This window comes from Elephantulus edwardii, unplaced genomic scaffold (assembly GCF_000299155.1).
Source record: "Elephantulus edwardii isolate Elephantulus edwardi_28Jun2011 unplaced genomic scaffold, EleEdw1.0 scaffold00044, whole genome shotgun sequence".
NCBI classification, from domain to species: Eukaryota; Metazoa; Chordata; class Mammalia; order Macroscelidea; family Macroscelididae; genus Elephantulus; species Elephantulus edwardii.
In genome coordinates, this window is record NW_006399794.1 from 3,921,293 (window position 1) to 3,948,127 (window position 26,835).

The window sequence follows — 26,835 nt, forward strand, 5'->3', positions numbered from 1 at the left end:
GACAGATGACAGAGCTTCATCTCACATAATTTGCTGCTTGTTATGTGCTGTTGAGTCAGAACTGACTCATAGATGACCCTCCAGTGGGTTTTCAGAGGCAATAAATCCATGGGAGGAGATTGCCCATCATTCTCCCGAAGAGCAGCTGGTGGATTCGAACTGTGTGCCTTGCCTTTGAGGATTACAGCATAGCTTCCTACCACTAAGCCACCAGAGCTCCCTTGTAGAGGGACATCATGCTTGGAAAGGTGGAGGGTCAGTGGAACAGAGGAAGACCCTTGATGAGATGAATTGAACAGTGACTCTAGCAATGGGCTCAGGTGTGTCAGAGATGCTGAGGCAGGTGCAGGATAGGACAGGGTTCAGATCTGTTGTTGGTAGGGTCACTATGAGTCATACTCAACTCTTCAGAACCTAACAACAGTAAGAGCTGACAGCTGTAGAAAAAACGAATGAAAGATATGGTGCCAATATTTAATTTCTTTATATAAATATATTTAACAGAAGAATTACTTCCCATGCCTCGGCTGGAACTGCTCTAATCATTTGGACAGATAGAAAAATGCACATTAGGCAAAGGTCACGTGGAAGGGAGTGTATAATGTAATTTGCAAAAAGAGAAATGTTATGAATAGCTGGTATTTTTAGAGGGCTATCTTTCTTCTTCACAATGGGTTTTGGTTTCTAGCCTGATGAAATGTAAATTTTACAAGGTCTGGAGAAAAATAAGACATGAGAAATGAATGCCAAAAATGAAGAAAAGATAGAAATCTCACTTGTAAACTTCGCTTGGGATGTCAGGGGAGGGTGTCAGCTGAGATCTTTCAGAGTCAAGCTTAAAACTGGTCTTGGTTTTGCTTTGCTTAAGGGCTCTTCATGACGGTATTATTCCCGCTGGGATTCTGGATCCCTGGTGAGCTGTGGGTCCTGTAGAAAGGCATGATCACCAGGATGCTTACTTCAAATCAATGATCCCCCACTCAAGTAGCTGCTGCCCAGTAACCCTGCTATGATTCCCTAGTCTGTTTGCTTTCCAGTATCCTACGTGGCTTTTTACCCATTCTCATTTCTCCTTGCCCCTCAACCCTTGCCAGGTCTCTCTACCTCTCTTGGCAGATGGCCTTGTCTCCCTCTTCACTGAGCAAATCCAAATAAATAATCCTGTTCTTGTTCTCAAACAGATAATCCTTTGCCAAGTGTCTAATCCATCATTGTCATCTTCTTTCTCCCTTTGTTATAACTAAGAAAAGGTGTCTCCATTTTTCTAAGATTTGTCCTTACTTCCCCTTTTAAGGACTTTGTCCTTTTGGTCATTCAATTTTTTCTCATCAACTCTACTGGAGCATCCACATTCAAAGGGGCTTTCAGCTAAGGACCTAACCTTTTCCACTAAATATTTCCCCCAATATACTCCTTTATCTCTTTTTCAGTCATATTACGCATCTTGGTCTTTCTGTTTCTCCCTTCCTAATCGTTATGACCCTGGAGTAGATGGATTGACTCAGTTACTGGGGTAATAGAGGTAGAAGTGTCCGAGACAGTGAAATTGGCCCAAGTTAAAGCAGGGTTCAGAGCAGTTGTACATAGGGTCGCTATGAGTCGTGACTCGATGACACATAACAACAATCATTATAAACCCTATTGTAACCTCTCCTTGGCTCCCTCTAGCTCCAGAAAGCACCTCTTTATGTAAATCTAACACCTTTGTCTTCCACAGACTGTCATAAGTAAGTGGTGCAGTTAATTCTTCTATTTTTAGTACTATGATCTGTTGGCTCCCAAGACTCCATAGTCTCCTGGTTTTCCTCTTACCTCTCTGGCTGTTACTTCTCAGTCTTCTCTGAAGGCTCCTTATTCTCAGCTGATCTAAATGCAGAGATCCCCACAGGTGGCCCTAGGTCATGTTCTTTTTTTATACTATTCTCTAAGTGATTGCCCTAACTTCAAATATTATCTGCATTCTGATAATGTCAAATGTGTATCTCCAGCTTAGAGTTCTTCTCTGACTCACTTTGGTTTATCTAACTACTTAGTTTCATATCTCCACTTGGGTTACTCATAAGACTTACAAATTTGTTTTGTGCAGAAGTTAACTCTTGCCCCTGTCTCTCTTCAATTCCTCACACATCCCACTGCCTTCCATGTCTCAGGGCTTCATATGCCCCAGGCCCCCTACCTGGTACGATCTTTTCATTCTTAATGCAGTTGAGTTCTTGTCATTCTCCAGATCAGTGCTTCAATTCCCCTGTCTCAAGGAGGCCTTTCCTGGCCACTCCATCTAAATACATCCTCCCCTTGGTATTTTCTGTTGATATATAGCGTTTGTTTGTTTCATAAAAATATATTACAGTTTAGAATTACATGATTTTTTTTCTTTCCTTTTTTCTGTTTCTCTCCTGATAAGCCCTATGTTAGAAAGGACTGTGTCTTGTCTTTTTCAATATATCCTCAGCACATTGAATATCGCTTCAGTCAGTAGTCGATGAATAATTGAAAGAATGAGCAGGAGTCATGAAATAAAAGGTTATACTACAGGAATGGAATGATGTGGAATGGTTTGGTTTGTCTCCATCTTGCTCATCTTAGAGCTGTGTACCTCTAATAATTGTCCAGCTGCTGACAGAATATCTTGGGTTAAGAATAAAAGGTGATGTGGGAGCGTGAGAAAAGGACGAGATGGTGTAGTGCTTATTATCTTGAGACCCACAGGGAGTAATTATGGGCTTTTATAAAACTTGTCTCAGAGTAGAAGAAATGAAATTAATTTGGAAGCTACTGAAAGAACTTAAGTTTCCTCACTTTTAATCAGGACTTGGGTCAAAGATATGTTTTGTTTTCAGATGCTCATTTCCCTGTACCTTCCTCTTTTCACCAGTGGAAAGACAAATGGGGACCCAGATTGTGAAGTCTCTGCTCCTATCTCGACCCCAAGCAGCCTGGAGGAGATTAGCCAGGAGACCAAGGCCAAAATAGAGGAAGAAGCTTACAACAAGGGGTGAGTGAGTCTTGGTCACCCCTGGGGCCGCCTGGCAGGTCATAGAAGATGCCTTCCCATGGCCTTTTCTGTTTCTTAGAGACATTAGGGAGGTTACGAGTGGCCCTAGGACCTTGTTGCCCCAGTGGAGAACTACATAGGAAAGAGAAACACTGTTCCACAGGAAAAGCAGAAGGAAGCAGAGTGAAAGGATACAGTGAGGCAATAAACAGGCTTCCATTTGTGGGCAGAAAGCCACTGGAGCAATCAAGGGCCGTGGCTAAGTCCCTTTAGGAGGTGCCCAAGGCTTCCTGGCACGTGCCCATGTCTGTCAAGTTACAGTCAGTAATGTACAGAAGCAGCTGCTCCTCTGCTTTGTAGAATTGCTCTTGTCATCCCTGACTCCTTTAACTGGAAGTCTCCTCAAATTCAGACCATCCTTTTCTCTAACTATGCTTCAGCGGCACCTTTGGCACTTGCCTATTACCGACCAGATAGCACACTAAGCAAGGCTAAGTCCGAGACACAAGGTAGATACCTGAGCAGATACTTCATCCTGGAATTCCCTTCCCTGTGACTTGTGAGGGAAAGACCTTCTACACAGAACCCTGGGCTTCGGAGTGGACCTCACATGCAGTAGTGACAATGTCCCAGCCAAATTGTTGTTCTATAACACTCAACTGCATCGCAAGGTAGCAGAGTCTGTTCAGAGTAATATTAATCCTGAGAAACGGATAGTACAAGGGCTTCTCTTGAAAAGGCTCTTGTGTTTTCTGTACTGCCATCCCAAAGACACACAGTTCGAATCCACCAGGTGCTCTGAAAAGATGGACAATCTCCTCCCATGCAGTTAAACTGCCTCTGAAGACCTGCTGGAGGGTCAGCTGTGGATTGGTTCTGAATTGACAGTATACAACAACAACAACAACAATCACAGCAGGCTTTATAAGTATTTACTGAGCACTCTCTTAGGCCGAGCTGTGTGCCTAGCACTTCTGCAAAACTTCCAATAAGCCTGTGAGATGGGTAACACCCTTCTGAGGCCAAGCTGTGTGCCTGGCGCTTTTGCAAAACTAGCCAACCAATTTGAGAAAGAGTGTTGCCTTCTCTGAGCTATTCCATGTGCCTAGTCCTCCCTCGGAATGTTTCAGTACCATGAGATGTGTGTCCTCCACTCCATCTCATAGGTGAGAAACTGAAGTGCAAGATTACACAGAGAACAAATGCAATCCTGGCTTTACTGAATGCTTGCTTAGATAAGAACCCAGTCTGGAGATCCTGCACCCACATTTTTCCCTGTCGGTTTTGTCACTGTCACATTTTCACATAAACAGGAAGGAGGCTTAGGAGTGAAGGGAAATTGTATTGACATGAGCCACCTTGGGATTCAGTGGAGTTTCCCAGATTTTTCCTGTTGTGTGAAAACCAAAGGATGTGCGTAATTACTGGAGGTGCTCAAGTCCCCTCCCGTAGGAACTCAGAAAAGGGTGCCCTGAAGCTGGCCTTCCAGAAGAAATTGTTCTGTGTTATCTTCCAGATACCAAGAAGGTCTAAAGAAAACTAAAGAACTTCAAGACCTGAAAGAAGAAGAGGAAGACCACAAGAGTGAGAGTCCTGAGGAACCGGAGGAGGCAGAAGAAACTGAGGATGAGAAAAGGGATGAGAAAAGCAGGTAGGGAGCCTGTATTTGGAGTCCCGGTTAGCAGGCCAAAAGTTGCCACTGACAAAGTAGGTCACAATTCACTTAATTGCACAAAATTCCTAGAAACACCAGTCCAGGGTGGCAGTGGGTCTGGGGCCCAAGTGAGGAACCAAAAGAAGCCAAGAGGGCCCTCATGTTGAGACAGAGGCAAAATAACTTTCAAAACCCAAAAATAGATAATAATGGAACCTTTGCAGAAGCTGGGCCGTGAGGAGGAGACATGGTTAAGGGTAAAATAACAGGAACCTGGAGCTCTTAAGAGCTGGGAAAGGGTGAGGGATCTTGACTCAAACTATTCCTGGACCAGCTGTGTGATTAACTGCCTCTAAAAACCGCTGGAAGGTCAGCAATGGGTCACTTCTGACTCTATGGTACACACAACAGCCACAGTTAGTTCATCTCTCCCCATAAAAGAGCCAAGGCCAGGGGAGCTTTGTTGGAGTGCGAGAGGGGTTTCTTACAAGAACAGAGAGGGAACACATGGGGAAAGCAAACAAACTCAGCTCTCGACCTGTGGTGCTACCTGCTTTGCAGGATACAGACTAATAGAAATAGCCTGGTCCAGGCAAGGACTGCTCATATAAGTACATGATTAGGAACAGGATAAATTGGTCCCTAGAAAAGAGGTATATACTTCCTGGACTTTAAATCAGTAGCCCCAAATTAATACATTCTGCCCTGTTGTCTACATTAATGCATTCAAATCTGTCTCGAAGTTTGGCCTTTAAAAATTGGGTTATAGAAAGCTTGAAATATTTTTACCAGTCTGTTTTCAGATCCATCAGGCTACCCTGAGTTATAGAGATGCTCCAGCCAAAATGAACAATTACTTATCATGTTTTGAACTTGAGGGGGTATATGCTCCTGCCTCTTTGCCGGCAAACTCCGTGAATCACATATATACAATGAAAATGGAAAAGCACATAGGAGACACTAATAGAGCCCAGACGGGAGATTCAGCGAGGGTGAGGAGTCTCAGCCTGCACAGGTCAGCTCCGTTGTTCAAGGGAAGAAGAGGCTTGGAGAGCTGCAGAAGAGCCCTCACTGTTAAAGAGACTTGTGCAGGGATACACTGACCTCCCTGTGAGAGGACCCTCCACGTTCAATCAGTGAAAATGCAGATCTCCTCTAAGCAGCCAGATCCTGCTTTCTCCATTGTGACCACTATCTAGGAGGGCTTCTAATCTTATTTTTTAGGCCACTTTACTTCCTTCCTTCCCCTCATTTAATGAAGTCAAGCCCAAGCCTCAGAAAATTCTTTCTTTTGACCCCTGAGTACATCTAAGACACGCTGGAACCTCTAATAGTGCCAAACACTGAGACAGAACAAAAGATAAATAAACAGGGAGAGTAAATGGAATATAAACAGTCTGGTTTACAAAGCACAGAGCTCCATTCTTATCTAGCTGGTTCAATCACAGATGACTGATTGGTGGCTCCTGTCCATTTCACAAAACCCCAGGGAAAGTGAGCTTTGCTTAGGGTCCTCTCTCCCCAGCTCCTGGTCATCAGTAGATGCCAATGGCCAACCTTAACACTCATCACCTAAGAGTTGATTGATCCTGAGAGGCCTCGTTCTCTCTCCAACCTTGCCCACACTTGGCTGTACCTGTTATTAATCCCAGGCATGACCACAACCCTCAGAAGAATCCTCATCCTGCACAGGGGTGTGGCTTTATCTCTCCAGACCCAGAAATATGGCCGCATCTTCTCCTCGGGACAGTATAGTATGTCTTGTAACCGTCCCAGTCACAGTTACAGGGTCTCACCTTCATTTGTGACCTAAGTCAAACTGGCCCCTGGAACTGTTGTCTTTAATGACAAGTGATCTCCATCCACCCCTGACTTCCTTAGCATGTAGTTGCCTCCAGGTGTCTGCACTCAAATATAAGTCCCCATGAAGTATTGGTACACATTAAGAAACAAGGTTCAAAGTTATTAAATATTAGTCCAGTTTTGCCATTGGCTGAAGAAGTTGTCATTTCCCCATTTGATAGGTTTTATTTCCTTGTCGAATATCAGTTGACCATAGATATATTTAGTGCCTTTTTAAAACATTGGCCTAACATCTTATTCAAGAGATTCATCATCAAATACTAAAGGCCTTTTGTCTGAATCTCTTCTCTGTTATGATAAATAATAATATAATCTTTTCTATGTGTTACTCTCTTGAGGACCACTTTAAATGAACTCTGGATAAATTAACCTAATAATCATATCAAGATAGAGAACAGAGTCTTCGGACATTTGTGTAATATATTACACAAATATTACACAAAGTGGCCTTTGCCCTTGTCACCTGATCAGACCTGCCCTGTGGGGCTAGAACAGTATCCAGACAGGCCTTTTCACTTTTCCTATATCTCTCAGAAAACAGTAGTCCTCTTATTAGTAATATCAAAATAATTTCATTTCCTTCATTTAAATGACAAGCCTCTGAAAAAATATCAAAAGCCCAAACTTCTTACAAAGATCAAGCTTCTGCACGCGCGCGCGCACACACTCACATACACTTACACATTCCTCCTCCTGGAAATAAGCCTCAAGTGGGAACCAGGCACATGGTTGGCTTTTTTCCCAGATCTCCACTTGTACAACACTCCCCCACTCCCAGCTTTACTAACGCCATATATGACCTCTCCAGGGTTAGTGGAGATTAAGGGATAAGAAAGGTCTTATTTTATTGGTTTTATAGGGAGCTGGCTCCTGGGTTTTCTATGGCTTCAAAGCTGACTCTCTAGTGCAATGCTTTCCAGGACCTTGAGAAATAACCACTCCTCTCATCTTCGAGCTTTCCAGGACCTTGAGAAATAACCACTCCTCTCATCTTTGACCTACACACATTTTCACCATTGCTGGGGGTCTCTCAGCTCTCCTTCCTGTTTTGAGGCTGCATGCGTGCATTCTAGGTTGGTCACTTAAAGTCCTCTCAATCCTTGAGCAGCTGGATGTATATATTTAGCTGTTCTGCCAAGGTCTCTTCAGTTTAATGGAGGTTTTCACTGCTGCTACAAAAAGCTCTTAAGAATGGTAAAAATGAAAAAAAAAAAGAATGGTAAAAATGAATTTTTACTAAATTATAAAAGAGAAGTTGAGAGGAAGGAGAGGAAAAGGGAAGGAGGCCAAAATTGAGGGGAAAGTGACAGAAAGGAATGAGATGAAAGAGAAAGAAGGAAGAAGGAAAGAAAATGATGGGGAGATCATGGGAAGAGGAGGTGAAGGAAGGAATTAAGAAACAGAGTGATCAGGATGAGAAAACACATGAAGCCATCAGGAGCTTACAGGAGGCTGCCAGGGATGTGATTGCTCCAAGGGTGCTTTGAAATGAGCTGTTGAGCTTAGCCCAACCCCTTGTCCCTTGTCACCAAACATCATGTGTTTTCTGATAATATAATTTGACTTTTCCATGATGGATATAGTCAGGTTTAGAATAAAGAGTACCACATCAAGTATCTAAGTATGTAAAAAATTAGCATTGAGAATTTACAAAAATACCTTGGAGTAGGAGGAGGAAACAGTGAGCAAATAAACATAGAAAGCAACTCTTTGCAAAAATAGAGAAAGAATATGGAAGCTGAAATCACGTTGACATTTGAAACTGAGCACTGATTCAACTAAGTGAAGAAAAGATGCTGGCCCTGGATAGATGGAGCCAGAATGGGAATCAGCCAACCTTGTATCCTGGAGCCTAGCAGAGAGCTTAGGAGAGGGCAGATGTCAATGGTTAGCTCATAGGTGTTGAGGGTATGTGTGAATGGATAAATGAATGATCAGACTGAAGAGTCTTCTACATGAGTAGCTCCCAACATCAAGGCTGTGTACTGGTGCCTCAAAAGTACCTGGAGAAAATTTAGAACTATAGGTTTCTAGACTCTATCTTTGGAAATTCTTATTCTAGTAACCTAACACTTTTTAATAATTTCTACTATTCTTTGTGCAGCCAAGTTTGAGAACTCTAGACAGCATAGAAGGTATCCCCAAACAGAGAAGTATGGGTCTGGGTCTATGTGCACCCCATATATTAAACCCTCCACTTTTTGTTGTTGTTTGTTTGACAGCAAACTTGAAGAATTGGTTCGTTTCTTACAAGTCATGTATCCCAAATTGTGTCAGCACTGGCAAGTGATCTGGATGATGGCTGCGGCGATGCTGGTCTTGACTATTGTGCTGGGGCTCTACAACTCCTATAGCTCTTGTGTGGAGCAGGCTGACAGCCCCCTTGGAAAAGCCACCTGCTCAGCAGCCCAGAGGGACTCCTGGTGGGGCTCAGGACTCCAGCACGAGCAGCCCACCGAGCAATAGAAGTCTGATGCCTGACCAGTGTCCTGTTCAGTACCCCCAGCCTACCAACCTTTCCTCAAATACAGTGTCAGGCCCAGGTGTGGCTGCACTTCAGTCCCACAGGGGAGTGAAGAAGGATTCTTTTCACATGCAGTACCTCTGTGGGAGATACTCAGACACAGTAACTGAAGCATTTGGAAGATCAATAAAATTGCTCTGGGAAAGCATTTAATGGATGAAGACATCAACTTCCCCAAGGAACTCTAACTGAAGGGAGGGCCTCCTGCCCCACGTTCAGAGGCGAGGGAAAATGGGAATACCTTCATCCAGGCAGACAATAAAAAACTCACTCTTCTTTTTTCTTCTTTGCCATTGATTATCAGAAAGAATTGTACATAAAGGCCAGCAAGGATCCCTAAGGGTCAGACCTGGAATTTGGAATTGCAGAGTGACTTATCTTCCCCTTCCCTATCTCATTCTCACAGACTATCCTTCAACCTTCCCCTCTACTTTTTAGAATGGGAGTTTATTTTAAAACAAAATTTAAAAAGTAGGAAAATTTCTCTGAAAAAAAATATGTAAGCTGAATTTAGTGCAGTGTTGAAATGGGAAGATGTGAACTAGCGTGTGTGTGTGTGTATATATATATATATATATATACACACACATCTATGTACACACTGCATGTGCACAAAGCCTACAACCCTCCAAACATGCTGTGGGGGTGTGTTCTGGTTAAAGAAAATGCATGTCAGCCCACCCCGAAGGGCGTCACCACAGGCGAGGTAGTCACCAAGCACCTGTATTCAGGGAGCTCTCCACGTGGATTCCAGATGTTTGACAAAAACATGGCTTCAATGATGGACTTACTGGTCTCGCTTTCAAATGCCAACTCTAAGCACTTTATTCTCTTCTCTTGAAAACGATTAATCCACCTCTCAGTTGAATAAGAAAAATTTCTTTTCCATTTCAGTCTTACTCTGTGTGCCCACTTACCCAGTGTGCCTTTTCACTTAGCCCTTCACTTCAGACAGGATTTCCAACTCAGGTTTGTTTCAGAGCACTGTTAATTGTTGAGCATAAAGCTGAGGGAGCACACTCCCTCTCCAACTGTTTTCTCTCTCTGCTTTTACTGTCACTGACTTTGGTCAGCTCTTATTCATATCACACGGGAGGTGTTGGTTTTTGTTGTTATGACTTTGCTTTTCTTTTTGTCTTATTCCCTTTTAAAAGATTATTTTTGTTGTTAACATTTCTATATCCACGAGTCAACAAGTAGCAATAAAGTATGAGATGCGTAGTCCTCTCCCCTTTTTCAAATTAGGAAACTTGGCCACAAAACCAGGTAACTTTCCAAGGGTGTCCAGCTGGTAAATCGTGGAGCTAGAGCTCAGATTCAGGCAATCTGGTTCCAGAGGCTGTGCTCTTAATTCCAACATGAAATTTTCTCCTCTAACTAGATGTCTATGTTCCAGACCCACATGCTTCCTTTTCACAAAGAAGAGAGCCTTGAGGGTGTTCTTTGTAAAGCAAAAATCTCCGAATGTCATTCTGTGCTTAAAATCCTTCAGTAACACCTGTAGGATAAGACGCACCTTCTTCACCTGGCTTCAAACTTCTCAGATTCTGACCGTGGCCTCTGGTTTGATCGCCTCCCAGCCTGCTACCCTTCCCAAAGTGGCCCTTCACCACTTCAGACTACTTTGTGTCCTGAACTGTTTCCTCTCGTAGTCCTATGCTCCTCTCATGGGTTTTGGTTGGTTTGGGGATGTTTTTAACCATTCTTTTCTAGCCACTTCTCTTTCAGTCTTCAGGACTAAGTGCAAAAACAATCCTCTTCCACAGTCCTCATTGCAGCAAACATAACAGGGTACACCCTCTTCCCTCTTCTGTATTTCCCAGTATACTGTTGAAACACTTTCACTACCGACTCTTACAGCATGCTACAGTAATTTATTTATGTGCCTGTCTTCTCCAGTATTTTTTCTCAAAGGTAAATAACCATGTCTTAGCCATCTCTGGATAAGAGCCTCACATGGTGGCTGATGCTTGGGAGGATCATTCAGGGTAGTGAGGAGAAAACCGAAAGCCGAGGACATTTTGCATGCTTTCCACGCGAGCACCATCACAACCAGCATCACAATGAGTAAAGCAGCCTTGTTATTAACACCAGCTTTTTCTAATCTCCATTTCCTCTGTGAAAGAGCAGAAAAGAGACCAGACAAGCCACACCATTTTGAAGCTCAAGGATTAAGCTTGATGTAATCACTCCCTTCTGAGAGACACCATTTCAAAACAGCACGTCTAAATGTTCACTCAGATCACAATAAAATGGAAAATAAAGACATGGACCAGTGTTTCTATTTAAGGGGTACTATTTTGCAGTGACTAGAAAGCCACTGTGAGGGAAGTCCCAGCCAAGGTTGACCAAGGATGTGCCGTTAAGGTAAAGAGGTGCAGAGCGAGGCAGAGGGACAGCGGAGACGAACAGATGGATTGCTCTGCCTCTCCCAGTGGGAGGGAAATAACTGAAGATGCTTTAGCTACATAAGGCCCTCAGGGTTAAGACAAAGTGTGACCCTGGACTCCAGGCCAGCAGTGTCCGATCTTAACCTGAATGATCAGCCTGAGCAGGCCATTGTCTCCTTCAGACAATAGCCAGAGAGGACGTCCTTGTGAGTTCCTGGACCTCAGTGGCACTGGAGAAAGGCCTGCAAGTATTTCCAGACACCGAGCCTCACCTCACTCCATCTGCGGGTAAGGAGGGCTGAGTGTAAGAGCACTTATGTAGATGTAGCCATTTACAAGGCATTGCTGAAGAATAGTACTAATGGGTATTTATTTTCTGAAAATCAAAGATCAATTTGAAGTAGTTGAGCTGTTGTCAAAGCAGTATTGAAATGGTGGGAAATGGCCCTAAATTTCTAATAATGACATTGGGCTGAAACAGAACTTCCCCTTTGAAGAAAAATGCCTTTGAAGTCTGACATTTCTGCTTTGCCCTAGGAATCTGGGTACCTATCTTCAATTGTAGAGCGATGTGTTTGTGTCATTGTCACCCAAAAGGACCTTCACTCTGCCCACCATAAAGCCTATGTATTGTTTCCCATGTACAACTCGGCAGAGTCAACAAAGAGGGAGATGTTGGAATTGTGTAGCATCGGCTATTGGTTCCTGATGTTAACCTTCACATGGGTGTGCTGATGTTGAACTGTAGAGTGTCACATACTTGAGTTTGAAAATAAAGCACATTTCCAAACCTCTGGCAGTAGCCAAATGCCTCCTGATTTCATGGAACTGAAGGGCAAAATTATTTCAACCCTGATGAAGCCCATCTGGTTCCCTAAATACAAGCTCTTGCCTCATACTTCATACATAAAAAAATTCCTCTCATTGCCACTCAATTCAGAGGATTCAGTTGAGGACTGTGAGGCCAGAGAAGATGACAAAACCATTAGAAAGAAGCTTGGGCTTTCAAAGAGCACAACAATGAACGTGACATAAGCAAGAAAGAAAATTTTAGCATGTGAAAACTGTGGTTCAGGGCTGGTTTTTATACTGCTTACCCGAACATTTGACTCAAAAGTGGAATGCTGTAATAACATCTCTGGCTGACAACGAAGTAGCAGGAAGCAAGCAAACACAAAAGCCATACATAGCAAAGATATCTCACATTTATTAATGGAGAAAGGCAAAGTCAAAATTGTATTTTTACCTATCTTATCCTAAGTACAGAGAACATAACTAAAGGACCCTCACGGTGACTGCTATTGTAAAATCAGAGCCCTTTGTAAGAAAGACTAACACCACCCCTTTTATGTTTTCTAAATATGCATTTTTGTACATGTCTAGTTTAATTTGAGAAGGAATCACCTATAGCAGCATAGACAGTTCAGGTGTATAAAGGAAGTCCCAAGTGAGGCAGTGGGGCAGTGGATTGGGGAACAGCATGAAGGGGCAGTCCTGGTAAATCAGCCCTCGTTCACTTGAATGAGCATTAGCGTTATTCTTCCCCATTTCCAAAAGCTCTGCCACTGAGGAAAAACATCACTGATTGTGTAAGGTTGAGAAGCACAGTCCCTGCTCAACCTGCTTTAGAGAAAGAGCCATCGCTGTGTTGTCTTTGTTCAGGGTCATGACACTGGTTCTTTTTTTTTTTTTTTTAAAGTCTTTTATTTCATTTTTAGACAAAGAATAGGTATCGCATTACAAAGACTTGTTCGAAAGGAAGAGACAGCCTGTGTTGTTATTGTTTATATCTTTCAAGCCAATACAAACATTGAGGGTGAGAGTGGTGCATCTTCCTCTCCATCTTTAACACATTCTTAGTTTAGCAGGAATACATTCTTAGTTTAGCACAGCCCAAGAGAGCAAATCCTGAAGAAACATCACCTCTGACACATCTCTCCTCAGGTTCCTCAGCCTACAGCTGAAGCACTATTAGTCTGCACAGTCATACTTGCCAACATAATGAGAACAAGAAATCAACGTCTCTAAGGCCAGTGTAATAGTGCATGCTGTTGTATTCTGTCGAGTCAGAACCGACCCACAGCTGACCCTCCAGCAGGTTTATAGAGGCAGTAAATTGCACGGGAGGAGACTGCCCATCCTTCTCCCGCAGAGCAGCTGGTGGTTTGAACCACATGCCTTCTGGACTGTAGTACAGCTTATTACCACTAGGCCACCAGAGCTCGTAATAATAGTGCATAGTAGCTTTTATCTAACGATCTGATTTAGAAAGCACATCTCTAACCAGGTGACTGGCCTGACAATCAGGACTGAGTCTGATTCACAGCCATCCAAGGTATGACAGGAGGAAGCACCACCGAGCCCTCTACCTGCCTCACAGTCATGGTGCAACCACTGTGTCAGTCCATGTCAGTCAGGTCTTCCTCTTTTTTCCTGGACCTCTACCAAGTGATGTCCTTCTCAGGTGGCTGATCTCTCCTTACACAGTCTTACTATCTCTCTTTGAAGGAGTATTCTGATTATACTTCCTCCAAGGCAGATTTGGGTTTACTTCTGAAAGTCTATGCTATATTCAGTATTCTTCATCAACACCATAATTTAAAGGCATCACTTTTTCTTAGATCTTTCACCTACCCACAAGAAGACTGAAAATGCCATGCTTCCGCTGGGAATGGATAAATGAAGGGGGGGGGGTCTAGAATATAAATGCTGAGTGGTATGAGAACACAGAATAGGAGAAAGTTCGTACTGTGCTATCTGATTTCCTCATTTTGTGCTTTCTGAGTCAGCATTAGCTAAATTTTCCAGAGAGCTACCCATAAAGTACAGGCTGACCATGGGATGTCACTCATTTCCTTCAGTGACCTTAACAAATCAGAAGCTTGAAAGCAGGGAAATCCGGATGTCTCGATTGTGAGGTAGAGCAGAGAGGACTCCAACACACTTCCAGAAGTCTCCATCAGTACCGGTGATTGAGTGTCTGCCTCTGCCACTGCTAGTGACCATCTGAGGTGCTTTCCTGGCCCTGAAGCGTTGGCACAATGACCAAGTGCTTCAACCTGATGCTGTTCTTTGCCTCCATCTGGACCACAAGGCTGCTGGTCCAAGGCGCTCTCAGAATTGAAGGTAGGTTTCTTACTAGATTTCTTCCCTAAGGTAAGGCAAGACCTTATATCTTAAGTCAATTGAACTCTTACGGAGAGTAGGTGATCCTCAATTTTAACAGAAAATCAAATTGGTTGTGTCACTCTGACAAATCATTTTACTATATTCTCAACTCTAAAAAATGCCTTACATTTATCTTGGTATAATTTTCACTTTCTTTTTATTTATGGATTTTTTCCCTAGAAGAAATATTTTAAAATGAAACACTGAAGAGACCTAATTTAAAACAAAACAAAAATTCCACCTGCTTAAATGATAGAAGAAAACTTGTGTAATCTGAAAAGTGTTTTATTATCATGATTATGAATATTTTAAGGCTACCAATAAGCCCTGTGGAAAAAATAGGTAACTTTCACTACATATTGTCCTATTTTATAATTTTTGAAGTGTTAGTATAATCATTTTTATTTCTATTGTCCTCTGCTATAGAGTGGATGAAATATCTTTTAAATGTAGTAAGTACCAAATTAATGGAAAAAATCTTTGGAAATGCAGGTTTGAAAATTAGCCATAAGTAGACAACTCACCAAAAGAATGACTTAAAGAGATTTCTGGGTTTTGTAAATACCTAAATGGAAACCTCATTCTGCACTACAGACAAAAATTAGGACCACAATCATTCAGTACAACTCTGAGAAAATTAGTATTCTATTACTCTAAAAAGAAAACTGTGTGTTCCTACGCTGGAAGATGCCTTAAGTTATAAAACATCTTGGGAACAGAATTGAGGTCCAGGATTGCATCACATATTGTTTTTTATTTTTAAGCAGTGATAGTGGTATTTAAAAAAAATTATTAAATTCAAATAATTTTTAAATTCACCTGGGGAAGTCTGTACATTATTTTCACAATGCTGTCATTACCTAAATTATTTTGGAAATTGTCCTTTGAGAATTACTCTGAATTGCAGTATGGAGGAAGAATACTGAATATATACCATGAACTGCCAAAAGAACAAACAAGTCTATCTTTTTTTAATTTTTTTTTAAATGTTATTATTTTCTCTGTGCGTGTACCGTCAAATTGGATCTGACTGGTACAGGAGGAAATGGCACCTCCTTCTCTGGTAAAGCATCTGATGGATTCGAACCACATACTCTGGGATTGCAGGGCAGCTTCTTGCCACTAGGCCACCAGAGCTCCCCAAACAAGTCTATCTTAAAGGAAGTGCAGCCAAAGTGCTTCTTCCAGGCAAGAGTGGTGAAACTTTGTCTCCATACTTTTGGGCATTTCTATTAGAAGAGGCCGGTGCTTAGAAGAACGTCATGCTTGTAAAGATGGTGGGTCAGAGAAAGAGAAGACTCTCAACCAGATGGACTGACACAGAGACATGAGCATATCAGCGCTGGTGCGGATGGAGCAGAATAGAGCAAGGCTCAGATCTGCTCACAGGGCCACTATGTTTTGTGTGAATTATTAAAAGGAATTCAGAACTACAAGGTGCAGGTATGAGGATGAGAAGGGGTCTTAATTATCTAGTGTTTCTATAACAACTAACACAAGTGGATGGCTTTAATAAGTAGAAATTTATTTTCTCACAAATTTAGGAGATTAATAATCTGAATTCCAATGCCATTTCTGGCAGAAGACTTTCTCTGTTTGCTCTGAAGGAAAGTCCTTGTCTCTCCAGCTTCTGCTTTTTGAGGCCCTGGAGATCTCCATGTGTCTTTGAATTTCTCTTATTCTATATCTCTTCTGATCTCTTTTTTATAATCTCTTTTATATCTTAAAAGATACTGACTCAAGACACAATCTACACTAATCATGCCTCATTAGCAGAACAAATGCAGCCTTTACCCAAAAGGAATTCTAGCCTCTGGCATAAAGGTGAGGATTTACAACATACACTTGGGGGTACACAATTCAAACTATAACAGATCAGAAGTAACCTTGCTAAGAGCCTGTTATGCAGACACAGTGGTAATTTGAGTGTCTACATAAGTGTTTATGTATTTGCGTAATCCTCTCATCAAGATAGTTCATAAAAGCCAAGTTACTATCTCAATGTTGTGCAGGCAATAAAGAATAATAAAGCTTGCATGTGAAAGCATAGATTATTTCTACGAGTCTGCTGTTTCATTTGAGAGCTCTGGTGGCCTCACAGATAAGATGTTGCACTACCAACCCAAAGGCACACAGTTTGAATCCACCCGCTTCTCCACTGGAGAAAAATGGGCAATCTCTTCCCTTGCTATTTACAGCCTTTGGAAACTTGAAGAGTCCGTAATGAGTTGATTCCAACTGGACAATTCATAAGAACAGCTGTCTCTAAAGAAATCTTATTGTCGAGGTTATTAGATAATCTATGAACTCCAATTCTTTCACCCATTAAGTATGAAAGCATAAAAATGGCTAGTATTGGCTGACTGCCAAACTCCGGGTGTATTAGGAGAATCTACAATTTCCATTTCTTTATAAATACCTTTGTGTAGTCTGTGTCTCTAGATGGGTGTATTTATCTTCTCCCCACAGAACTTTCATTCACTGTTCCTGAGTTGTTCTGGTTCTTCATGATCCTAACCAGGCTTCCAAAACTGTAAATTGCAAACAGAGGAGACTGTTCATCTTTCTTTCTCCCAAAGACCAACTGGTGGATTTGGTTAGCAGTGTAACACCCTATGGCCTATACCACCAGAACTCCCTCCCCCAGCACTCGAATCCAAACAAAAAAATCCTAAAACTCACTGCCGGTGGAGGTGGAGCCCACTCAGAGCTGGCCCTTCAGCTGGCTTTTCAGAGGCTGTACATCTCAAAGGAGATTGCACATCGTTCGCCCACAGAGCAGTGCTGGATTCCAACCGCCAGAGAGATGCCACTTTTGGGTTAGCAGAACTATGGACCAGAACACCAGAGCTGCCTCCTCACAGCATGGTAGGAGATGAAACAGTGGCGTAGCTAAAAACTGGGGGTTTAGAATCTGTCAAGCCCATAACTAAATTTGTAACTCTAATTTGCCACCAAGAATTTTTATGGATTTAGGAAAACTACCTGATCTCCTGGACCCTCAATTTTATATTAAAAGATGCCTTGACTGTCATGTAGAAGCATCAGAAGATCAGTGTTGGTATTGATATTAGTATCAACATCAGCATTGTTACAGATATTAGTATTTGTGCATATAGTCACCCAAGTAACACACATTAACATTGAGACATTGACTCTGGTCTCTTCTGATAAAAGTAAAGTGCAAACATGGCCATCCTGAAATACTATCTCCTTCAGATTTCTATTCCTTTCCTGAACTTCCTGCTCCAGGGACAACATGCTTCTATGGAGGGTTATTAATTACTCTTCCTTTGTTTACAGGAAGAAGCTTCCTTTAAACAGTAAGCTAGAAAATGGTCAAAGCATTTTCTTGGTCACCTAATGCACATTGTAGTATATAAGCATTTTACTCACTTTTATGCCATGGAGTCAGAACCTATTTATGCATCCCCTTCTCATGGATTTTCAGGAGGCTGTAAATCACATGTGAAGAGATCTTCCTCCCATGGTATGGCTGGTGGATTCAAACCACCAAAGAGGTTGCACCTTTAGGTTGACAGTAAAATTACTTAGATGGAAATGCTTTTTCATGGACTTTCCTGAATGAAAGTCAGTAGAAATAATGCACCTGAGTGCAATGAAACACGGTAGCTTCATATAATTCTATATAATCCAGAACCAGAAAGAATGAGCCAAGAGAACTGTCCAATCAGTTCTTGAACTCCAAGTTATCTATTGTGTAAACACACTTTTCACATCTTAACTGTTCAACTGCCTACATTCCTCAGCAAGATAAATCATTGGGAGACTAAATCAAATATGCTTTGATGATCACATAATGATGCTGCCTGTGATTTACTGAGCACCTATTATGTGACAGGCATTTTGCTAAACATTTTTATTAGAATAAACTAATGTAATTCTCACTATGATGTATACAGTTATTTTTTTCCATTTTATAGATTAAGAAGCTAAGGCACAAAGAAATGTAGTAATTACACAAGGGCACAGAGCCAGCTATCAATATAGCCTAGATACTAGTCTAAATGTGACTGTAAAACTCTACTAATGGAACTTTTCTTTCTCTGCCACTGATCAAAGGGAGTACAAGATTTACTGCCCCGTTCCTCCTGGAACTTCTGAGTAAGCCTGCACTCCAGTGGTCTGAGAAGACCTGGAACTGAGAGAGCATCATCCTTTGATAGCATGTGCAACATTTTCCCATCTCAAAAATAATGGTGAAACTTTCTCACACTAGGAGTATGTAGGAGACTCAAATGATTGTGTTCAATTTTGGCAAACAGTCCTAGAGATCTCTTTCCAAAAGTTCAGACCCTTGAAAACTCCATGGTCACCATGAGTTAGTATCGACTTGGTGGCAACTAACACCAACTCAAATTAGTTTGGTTGTTGTTTTTGTTATGTGCCGTTGAGTTGTGACTGACTCGTAGCTCACCCTCCAGCAGGTTTTTAGAGGCTGTAAGTTGCACTGGAGATTTTCTCTCTTTCTTTCATGGAGCAGCTGGTGGAGTAGATCCACATGCCTTTGGGTTGGCAGCCCAATTCCTAACCACTAAGCCACCAGAACTCTCCTAATAATTTTGAAGTGCTATTAATTATTCTACCTAACAGAGCACTGAACTCTATCTTAAAGTTTCAGGTTCTTCATTTTACAGACTACAGAAAGGATTCTAGCAACTGCATCACCTACATTCATCCAAAGAACAGATAGCCAGAACTCCTCTGGGATAAAAAGCACTCCTTAATGCAGTCCCCTGACTGGTGAGATACTCAGTTTGTATCAGCAGTAATCTAAACCAGCAGGCTATCCTGGGAAATGATCACTCTGTACCCCATGATTTCCAGTCCTAGTCATGCAGACCTCTCTGATGCATCAGGACATCAGTGCTCTGCTAGGAGAACCAATAGGTAGGGATAAGGACATTGAGGACCTATGATTTCTTTGCAGAGCTTTCCACCTCGGGACCATGCAGAATTATGGGGATCACACTTGTGAACAAAAAGGCAAAAGAACAATTTAATTTCTCAGAAGCTGAGGAAGCATGCAGGCTACTGGGACTAACTCTGGCCAGCAAAGACAAGGTTGCAACAGCACAGAAGTTTGGCTTTGAGACTTGCAGGTGAGAAATGGCTTGCTCTGATGACAAGGCTGAAACTCTCCTGGCTCTGGGTTCTTGTTCAGCAAAAAAAGATGTAACTTCTAATCATGTATCCACTCAACTAATGTGCATTCTGTTACAGCTATGGATGGGTTGAAGATGGGACCTCAGTGGTCATCCCTCGGATTCTCCCAAACCCCAAGTGTGGGAAGAACGGGATTGGTGTCGTGGCTTGGAAAGTTTTAGTTCATCAAAAGTTCAAGGCCTATTGTTACAACTCATCTGGTGAGTCAGATCTATTTGAAGTATCTTCTCTGGGTACCTCTAGCTCTGTGACCTGTCTCCAGTTATGCTGACCGGCAACAGAAGCACATATGATGATGCTCATGTGATCTTCCACTAACTGCCTTCCTCACTGAGCTAGAACCTGTTGCTGTTGAGCTAATCCCATGGTTCCTAGCAACTCTAGGTGTTAATGATCTAGAGTTTTCGTAGCCATAATCTTTTAATTGAAGCGCATCATCAGGCCTTTCTTCTGGATGGTGCTCAGCAGGTCCAAATGATCAACATTTTGGTTGATGGTCAAGTGCAAACTATTTGCATCACCCAGTAAGCTACTAAACTAGGATAAAAGTGACAGAATTAAGTAAAATCTGATTGACAACATAGGAAAGATTGACATCGTGGAAGGCTCGATCTCAACATCTCCCATTCTTCACCCACACATCCTATAAAATAAACAGGAAGAAAGGAAAGAAACAAACAAACGTATAGTGTTAGTGCATCCGTATGGGCAAACCAATGTGTAAGGGAATTTATAGTGCCATTTCACTGAATCCCAACAACTTCACTGCGAGGTAAGCTTTAGTATTCCATTTGGTGCATAAAGAATTTTAGTGGGAATTTGAATATTATTTGGCTAAGGTCTCATTCCTCTAAAATTTCAAATTCAGGTCTAACTCTGAGGCTATACTTTCCTCACATTAGAGTAAATTCAGATGCTATGCTAAACTTTCTAAAGAATAAGATCTAATTCCCATTTTGTAGAGGGAGAAATTGAAGTCTAGAGAATAGAAGGGATTGTCCTGAGGCCATGAAGTTGCCCCTTTCACCTGACTTGCAGATCTTGAATGGCTTAGTCCAAGTGCTTTGTGTAAATTATTTTCTAGAAAGCTTCTGTTTTTCTAAATTTTCACTTGCTCTCAGCTTGCTAGATGAATCTTTGTGTGATTTATTACTGTTCACACATTCTCATAAAAGTGCTCTTCTGAAACTCATATATACAGGATAGATTTCAGAAGTGTTCTCTTAAGATCAACGATAAGTGTATACCAGCCAACTTTAGCATAAAAACACCCCAGAAAGGCAACAGAGATTCTATGTAGTTCTCTGAACCAGGGGCCTTTTACATAAGAAGTCCCTCAGTGACACTTTGTCCAATTCACTCACTTCACAGATGGAACTGTAGCTCTGAATGTACCTGTGTACACAGTCTCTCTCTCTCTCTCTCTCTCTCTCTCTCTCTCTCTCTCTCTCTCTCTCTCTCTCTGTGTGTGTGTGTGTGTGTGTGTGTGTATGTGTGTGTTTCCAGTGTTCCACAGCCAGTCAGTAGCAGAGCCAGTTCTGGAACCATGGGTTTCTTCAAACATATTTTGCACCATTTCCCTTCTCTCCTCTGCTTTTTTGTAGCATATTACTTTTAGGTAGGGACATAGGTGGCTCACATACCTGCTATTACCTCATAGCCTGCACATATCTGTCAAATAGCCTGGCCTGCTAACTTCTAGTCCTCCTGCCAGTATGATGATGATACTGTGTCCTATGGACTAAACAGAAAGGAGCCAGAGGGAGAAGATCTGAATTTGCCTGTTTCCTCACAGTTTCATTTATTTGTACTCCCATTCATAATTCCTCTGTACTGAAGGTTAGGTTTAAAGACTTCATGCATGTTCAATTTTTTTAAGAATACTTTATAGATAACAATCATAAAATAAATTTTTTAAAAAAATAAAAGGTATAGATAGAGACAGAATGCAGGGGGAAAAAAGAATATTTCATAGATGATAGATAACTTCAAATCATATCCCAGCATAGGCACATTAATGTCCGGATGCTCCTGGTTAGACAATTTAATTAAAGTAGTGATTACTTGTTCCCTTCAATGAAGTCTATAGTGTGCTATTTTGGCACTGTGCAAATATCCAGATCCCCCACAACCCATTAATTTTACCTAATGCTTTAAGCAACTATCTTTTTTATTATTTGAAAGTTTTCTATTTCTTACAAATTTACTTTGCATGAAAATTTACAAATCATACTGTATTTATTAAATCACTCATAGACATTTTGTTTTATAATATTAACATTGATTAAGATAAGAATTACAATGTTGAAGATAAATCCTTTATTGTGCTTTGCTTTTTTTAATGTAAGCAACTCTTGATGGCCTTTGCTAGAATTTTATGAGGGCTTGCAAAATGATGACTTTTTAAAGACTATTCTTCTGTACAAAGTGTGAAAACGGTGTAAGAATGACTATATCTGACCTTCGCTAACTCTATAAGGAAGAAGTATCCCCATCAAGAACAGCCACAGCACAAAACCGATCACCATGAAGTCAGATGTACAGCCCCCACACTAATTTCCAACAGGGTCTGAAATCCATTGCAATAGCTACAGAGACTTCACAGAATCATACTCAGGATTATGGGGTTTACTAGAGAAGTTAACAAGTTATAACTCAGATTGGCAACAGGATACAATTTCTCAGTCAGGCCAGTTGCGGCAGGGTGCAGCATGCTTTCAGGCCGGTCAGTCTGAGCCTTGCACTTTAGGCCAATGTTACGAAGCTCTCTTAGTCCTGCTGATTATGGCATCTCCCTCTCTCCCACAACACTAGTCCTCTAGCAAGCTTGAGTGAACTTCTCTAGCTATGGCTCTGTGCAGCAGCAGTCCCAAGGTCAGCTATGTCTCATGTCAGTCTCTGGTTCTCTGCTGCTGTTGTTGTTGCTGTTAAGTACTGGTTGACTGGCACAGGCATTCCTGACCCCAGAGGAAGTGCGCTGCATTATTGTCCTCTTCCTTGCTGGTACTGAGATTCCCATTTTCTGCTTCTGTAGTTGCTCAGGTTAAAACTGGTGGGATAAGCAAACTGGTCAATCCCCTCATGAATACACTAACATGCCGTATTTGCATGTTCTTACCCAGCCATGTGATGAAAGGCAAGGGCAGTGTCCTTGGAAAGCCATTTTGAATAGACCCACCACACCATCCTAGTCAGTGTGTCACTGCATCTCCTTGAGGGTCTTCATCTCTGTCACTGACCCTCTATCTTTCCCAGAGTGATGTCCCACACAAGGACTGCAGCAACTCAAGGACTCCAGCATGGCGGAGATTACGATGATGTCATGGGATAAAGCAAGGTTCATCCTTCCTACCCTGTTCCTACTCACCATTTTCATTAATTCCCAGTTAATTCTTGCAGTATGTGTTTTGTGGGAGTGGAGGAGGAGTCTTTTTTTCTTCTTCTTTGTTCCTTATCTAAAGCCAGCACGACATATACACTGTTCTGCACATGGCTTTTTTCACTTAACACTCCATGTTACTCCATAGTTTTCTTCTTTTTGGTGTTTTTATTATTGTTTATTCAACCAGTTCCTTATTAATGGACTTTGGGTTTAGTTTTGATCATTTTTTTATAATGTGGAGTGAACTTTGAAAATAGAGAATTTCTTTCAAGAGAGAAACCTAGAAATCCAAAATGTGTGTTATCAGAGTGGCCCTAGTCTCCCTCCTCATGTGATCATACTTTTCCCTTCTGCATGCCATCCTTCACTGGCCATTTCATAATGCCTTTGCACCACAGTGCTTGCTGACTTCCCATATGAGAATACTGTGTGAACCACGAGGCCTTTTTAACATTGTGTATATCGCATTGCTGCCAAAATTTTCAGCTGAAGATTTTCCCCCTTATAGAATGAATTCCAAATGTTTCCATATGACATTCGTAAATCTTGAAATTTGCTCTCAATCTTCCAGTCTCGTCTTTTATTTGCAATCTTTTCCCCTCGCAACCACATAAATATCATATCCTCCAGCCACAGTATGTCCTTTGCCATTTTTCTTTTTTTTTATTTTTTTTTAAATTTTTTTTTCTTTGCCATTTTTCTAACACTCTTACACTTCTATATTCTTGGATCATGTGGTTTCCTCTTCCAAACCAGATGGACTGCTATGCTGGGGTTTGGTTTGGTGGTAGGTTTTGTTTTTTTTTTTTCATTCTTCAAACATGCTACAGCTCATTATTCTCCAGGCTTGTGAACTTTCTGTTATCTTTACTCAGAATTATTTTGCCCTAGATCTTAAATGGCTAGGTACTTTTCAGGTCTCAGTTTAAGCATCACCTCCCCAAAGGAACCTACTCTTATCACACTATCCACAGTATCTCTGCCTCATCTTCCACTTACTCTGGCTTAATCCATGCCCTGTTTCATTTTCTTCTCCTCTTGAAAGCAGGCATTTGTCTGATTTATATCATATTCTTAATACCTAGAACAATGTATGGCACAGCATGTTTAATAAACAGTTCTTGAATGAATGCATCACCCTTCCACATCCTGCCCAAATGCCATTTCCTCTGTGGCTTGCCAGTCATCATCTTCTAGCCTTATAAAAATACTTCTATCCTCTTGAAAGCAAGTGGTTTATCTTCTTTATTTTTCTTTACATTTCTAAAAAAAATTTCTTTGTTCCTTGTTTTTGTATTTCTAGTTCCAAACATAGTATATAGTTAATATGTTTGATTTTTTTTTCCAAAGTCTGAGATGTAGAAATGTTCATTTTTTAAGAGAAGAATTTAGCAGATGCTAAGAATGGGAAATATAGGGGGGCCGGGCTTGTCGGTGAGGCGGCGGCGGCTCCGCAGGCGGGTTCAGGCTTCGGGGGCCAGCCGCCGCCCTGATCCTGCTGGAGGTGAACAACCGCATCACCGAGGAGACGCTCGCGCTCAGGTTCGAGAACGTGGCCGCCGGAAGCAAACCAGAAGCCGTAGAAGTAACATTTGCAGACTTTGATGGGGTCCTCTATCATATTTCAAATCCTAATGGAGACAAAATAAAAGTGATGGTCATTATTTCTTTGAAATTCTACAAGGAACTTCAGGCGCATGGTGCTGATGAGTTATTAAAGAGAGTGCATGGAAGTTTCTTTGTAAACCCAGAAGCAGGGTACAATGTCTCTTTACTGTATGACCTTGAAAATCTCCCAGCCTCCAAGGATTCCATTGTGCATCAGGCTGGCATGTTGAAACGAAATTGTTTTGCCTCTGTCTTTGAGAAATACTTCCAATTCCAAGAAGAAGGCACGGAAGGAGAGAATACGGCAGTTATTCATTACAGGGATGTTGAGTCTAAAAAGGACAGAGTCACAGGTGTCTTCAGCAGTGTTCAAAGATGATGATGATGTGGTCATTGGAAAAGTGTTTATGCAGGAATTCAAAGAAGGACGCAGAGCCAGCCACACAGCACCACAGGGCCTCTTCAGCCACAGGGAACCTCCTCTGGAACTGAAGGACACGGATGCTGCTGTGGGGGACAACATTGGCTATATCACCTTCGTGCTGTTCCCTCGACACACCAACACCAATGCCCGAGACAATACCATCAACCTGATCCACACGTTCCAGGACTACCTGCACTATCACATCAAGGGCCCTAAGGCCTATATTCATACACGTATAAGGGCAAAAACATCTGACTTCCTCAAGGTGCTAAACCGTGCACGCCCAGATGCCGACAAAAAAGAAATGAAAACAATCACGGGGAAGACGTTTTCATCCCTCTAACTGTGGACACAGGAGAAGGAAGCGCCTGGCAGCTGAAGGCTGAAACACTTGCTACCTGATAATCGTAGCTTTTAATGTTGCACCTCTTCAGGTTCTTAAGGGATTCTCCGTTTTGGTTCCATTTTGAACACGTTTGAGAAATAATCTGCAGAAATGAGCTGTGCTTGCAAGTACTTCATACTTCCCAAGAACTGAAAAAGAATAATTCCACTTGATCAACTTAATTCCTTTTCTTTATCTTCCCTCCTTCACTCCCCTTCCCTTCCCCCCTCTTTTTCCAAGCTGTTTCGTTTTGCAATATGTTACTGGTAGTGAGTTGTAGTATAATGCAATCTTAACTTGTTTTCTCCTAAGTATTTTAGTTTCAAACTCCTGTATCTAAAGAAATACGGTTGGGGTCATTAATAAAGAAAATCTTTCTATCGTACTTGAAAAAAAAAAGAATGGAAAATATAGTTAAAATATCAGGGAAGACCATCAACAGATGAATGAACAAACAAATTTTGCTATTATACAAAAATTAAATACTATGCAACTATAATGATTCATCAGAACATTTTTATAACATGGATAAATCTGGAGGACATTATACAAAATGAAATAAGTCAATCACAAAAGGACAAGTATAGTTTTGTGCTTAAAAAAGTAAAAAAATGCATATGATATTCTTAGTTCTGCTTGATATGGTACTGCTTTTTACTAAGTATGGGACCTTAGGCAAATGACTTAATTTCTGTTTTCCTCTATATACACTGGGGTTTGATAAATTGTTAAATAATAAGATAACATCAAGCACTATGGTTGACTCAGAGTAAAATGCTTAACAACTATTTCCTCTCTGTCTTATGCATTGGAAACCTGGATCCTTGTCCTGCTATACCTTACCCCACACTCTGCCCTGCCCTCCAACTTTACACTTTCTTGCACACTGAAAAGTCTGATTTTAGTATTTCATTTCTTGAGATAGGGAGCTTTGGAGGTGTAGTCTGTAGGCATTTGCACTCCTGACTCACAGATAGCACCAATCTGCCAGCTACTTCATGGGAGAAACATGGGCAATGTCCCCTCATTCAGTTTACGGTCTCTGAAAACCTGCTGGAGGATCAGCTATTATTTGGTTCTGAATCAATAGCAACAAGATTTATGAGTTTCTTGAAATGGTGTCATGAGTCTATATTTGGTTTCATTTACTCCTGCCTTCTAGTCTTTTTCTTTTTTTTATTATTATTAAATTTTATTAGTTTTAATGAACATTTACAGGGATTTTGGGTTTTCATTCCTTCATTGCTGCACCATT

General features: G+C 41.5%; 2 protein-coding genes and 1 pseudogene across 2 annotated transcripts in view; all 3 read left to right on the forward strand.

Annotated features, from left to right (window-relative positions):
* MRVI1 (murine retrovirus integration site 1 homolog) overlaps positions 1–8,978 on the forward strand; it is a 96,164-nt gene extending 87,186 nt beyond the window's left edge. The window contains 3 exon segments of the mRNA XM_006885414.1: positions 2,876–2,995; positions 4,512–4,646; positions 8,735–8,978. Of these exon segments, the coding sequence (XP_006885476.1) occupies positions 2,876–2,995; positions 4,512–4,646; positions 8,735–8,978 (499 nt within the window).
* A 5,489-nt stretch (positions 8,979–14,467) lies between these two features.
* The window catches only part of LYVE1 (lymphatic vessel endothelial hyaluronan receptor 1), a 24,090-nt gene continuing 11,722 nt past the window's right edge, over positions 14,468–26,835 (forward strand). The window contains exons 1-3 of the mRNA XM_006885415.1: positions 14,468–14,552; positions 19,546–19,717; positions 19,839–19,981. Of these exons, the coding sequence (XP_006885477.1) occupies positions 14,468–14,552; positions 19,546–19,717; positions 19,839–19,981 (400 nt within the window). The remainder of the gene's footprint in view (positions 14,553–19,545; positions 19,718–19,838; positions 19,982–26,835) is intronic.
* On the forward strand, positions 24,659–25,538 carry LOC102860064 (annotated as a pseudogene).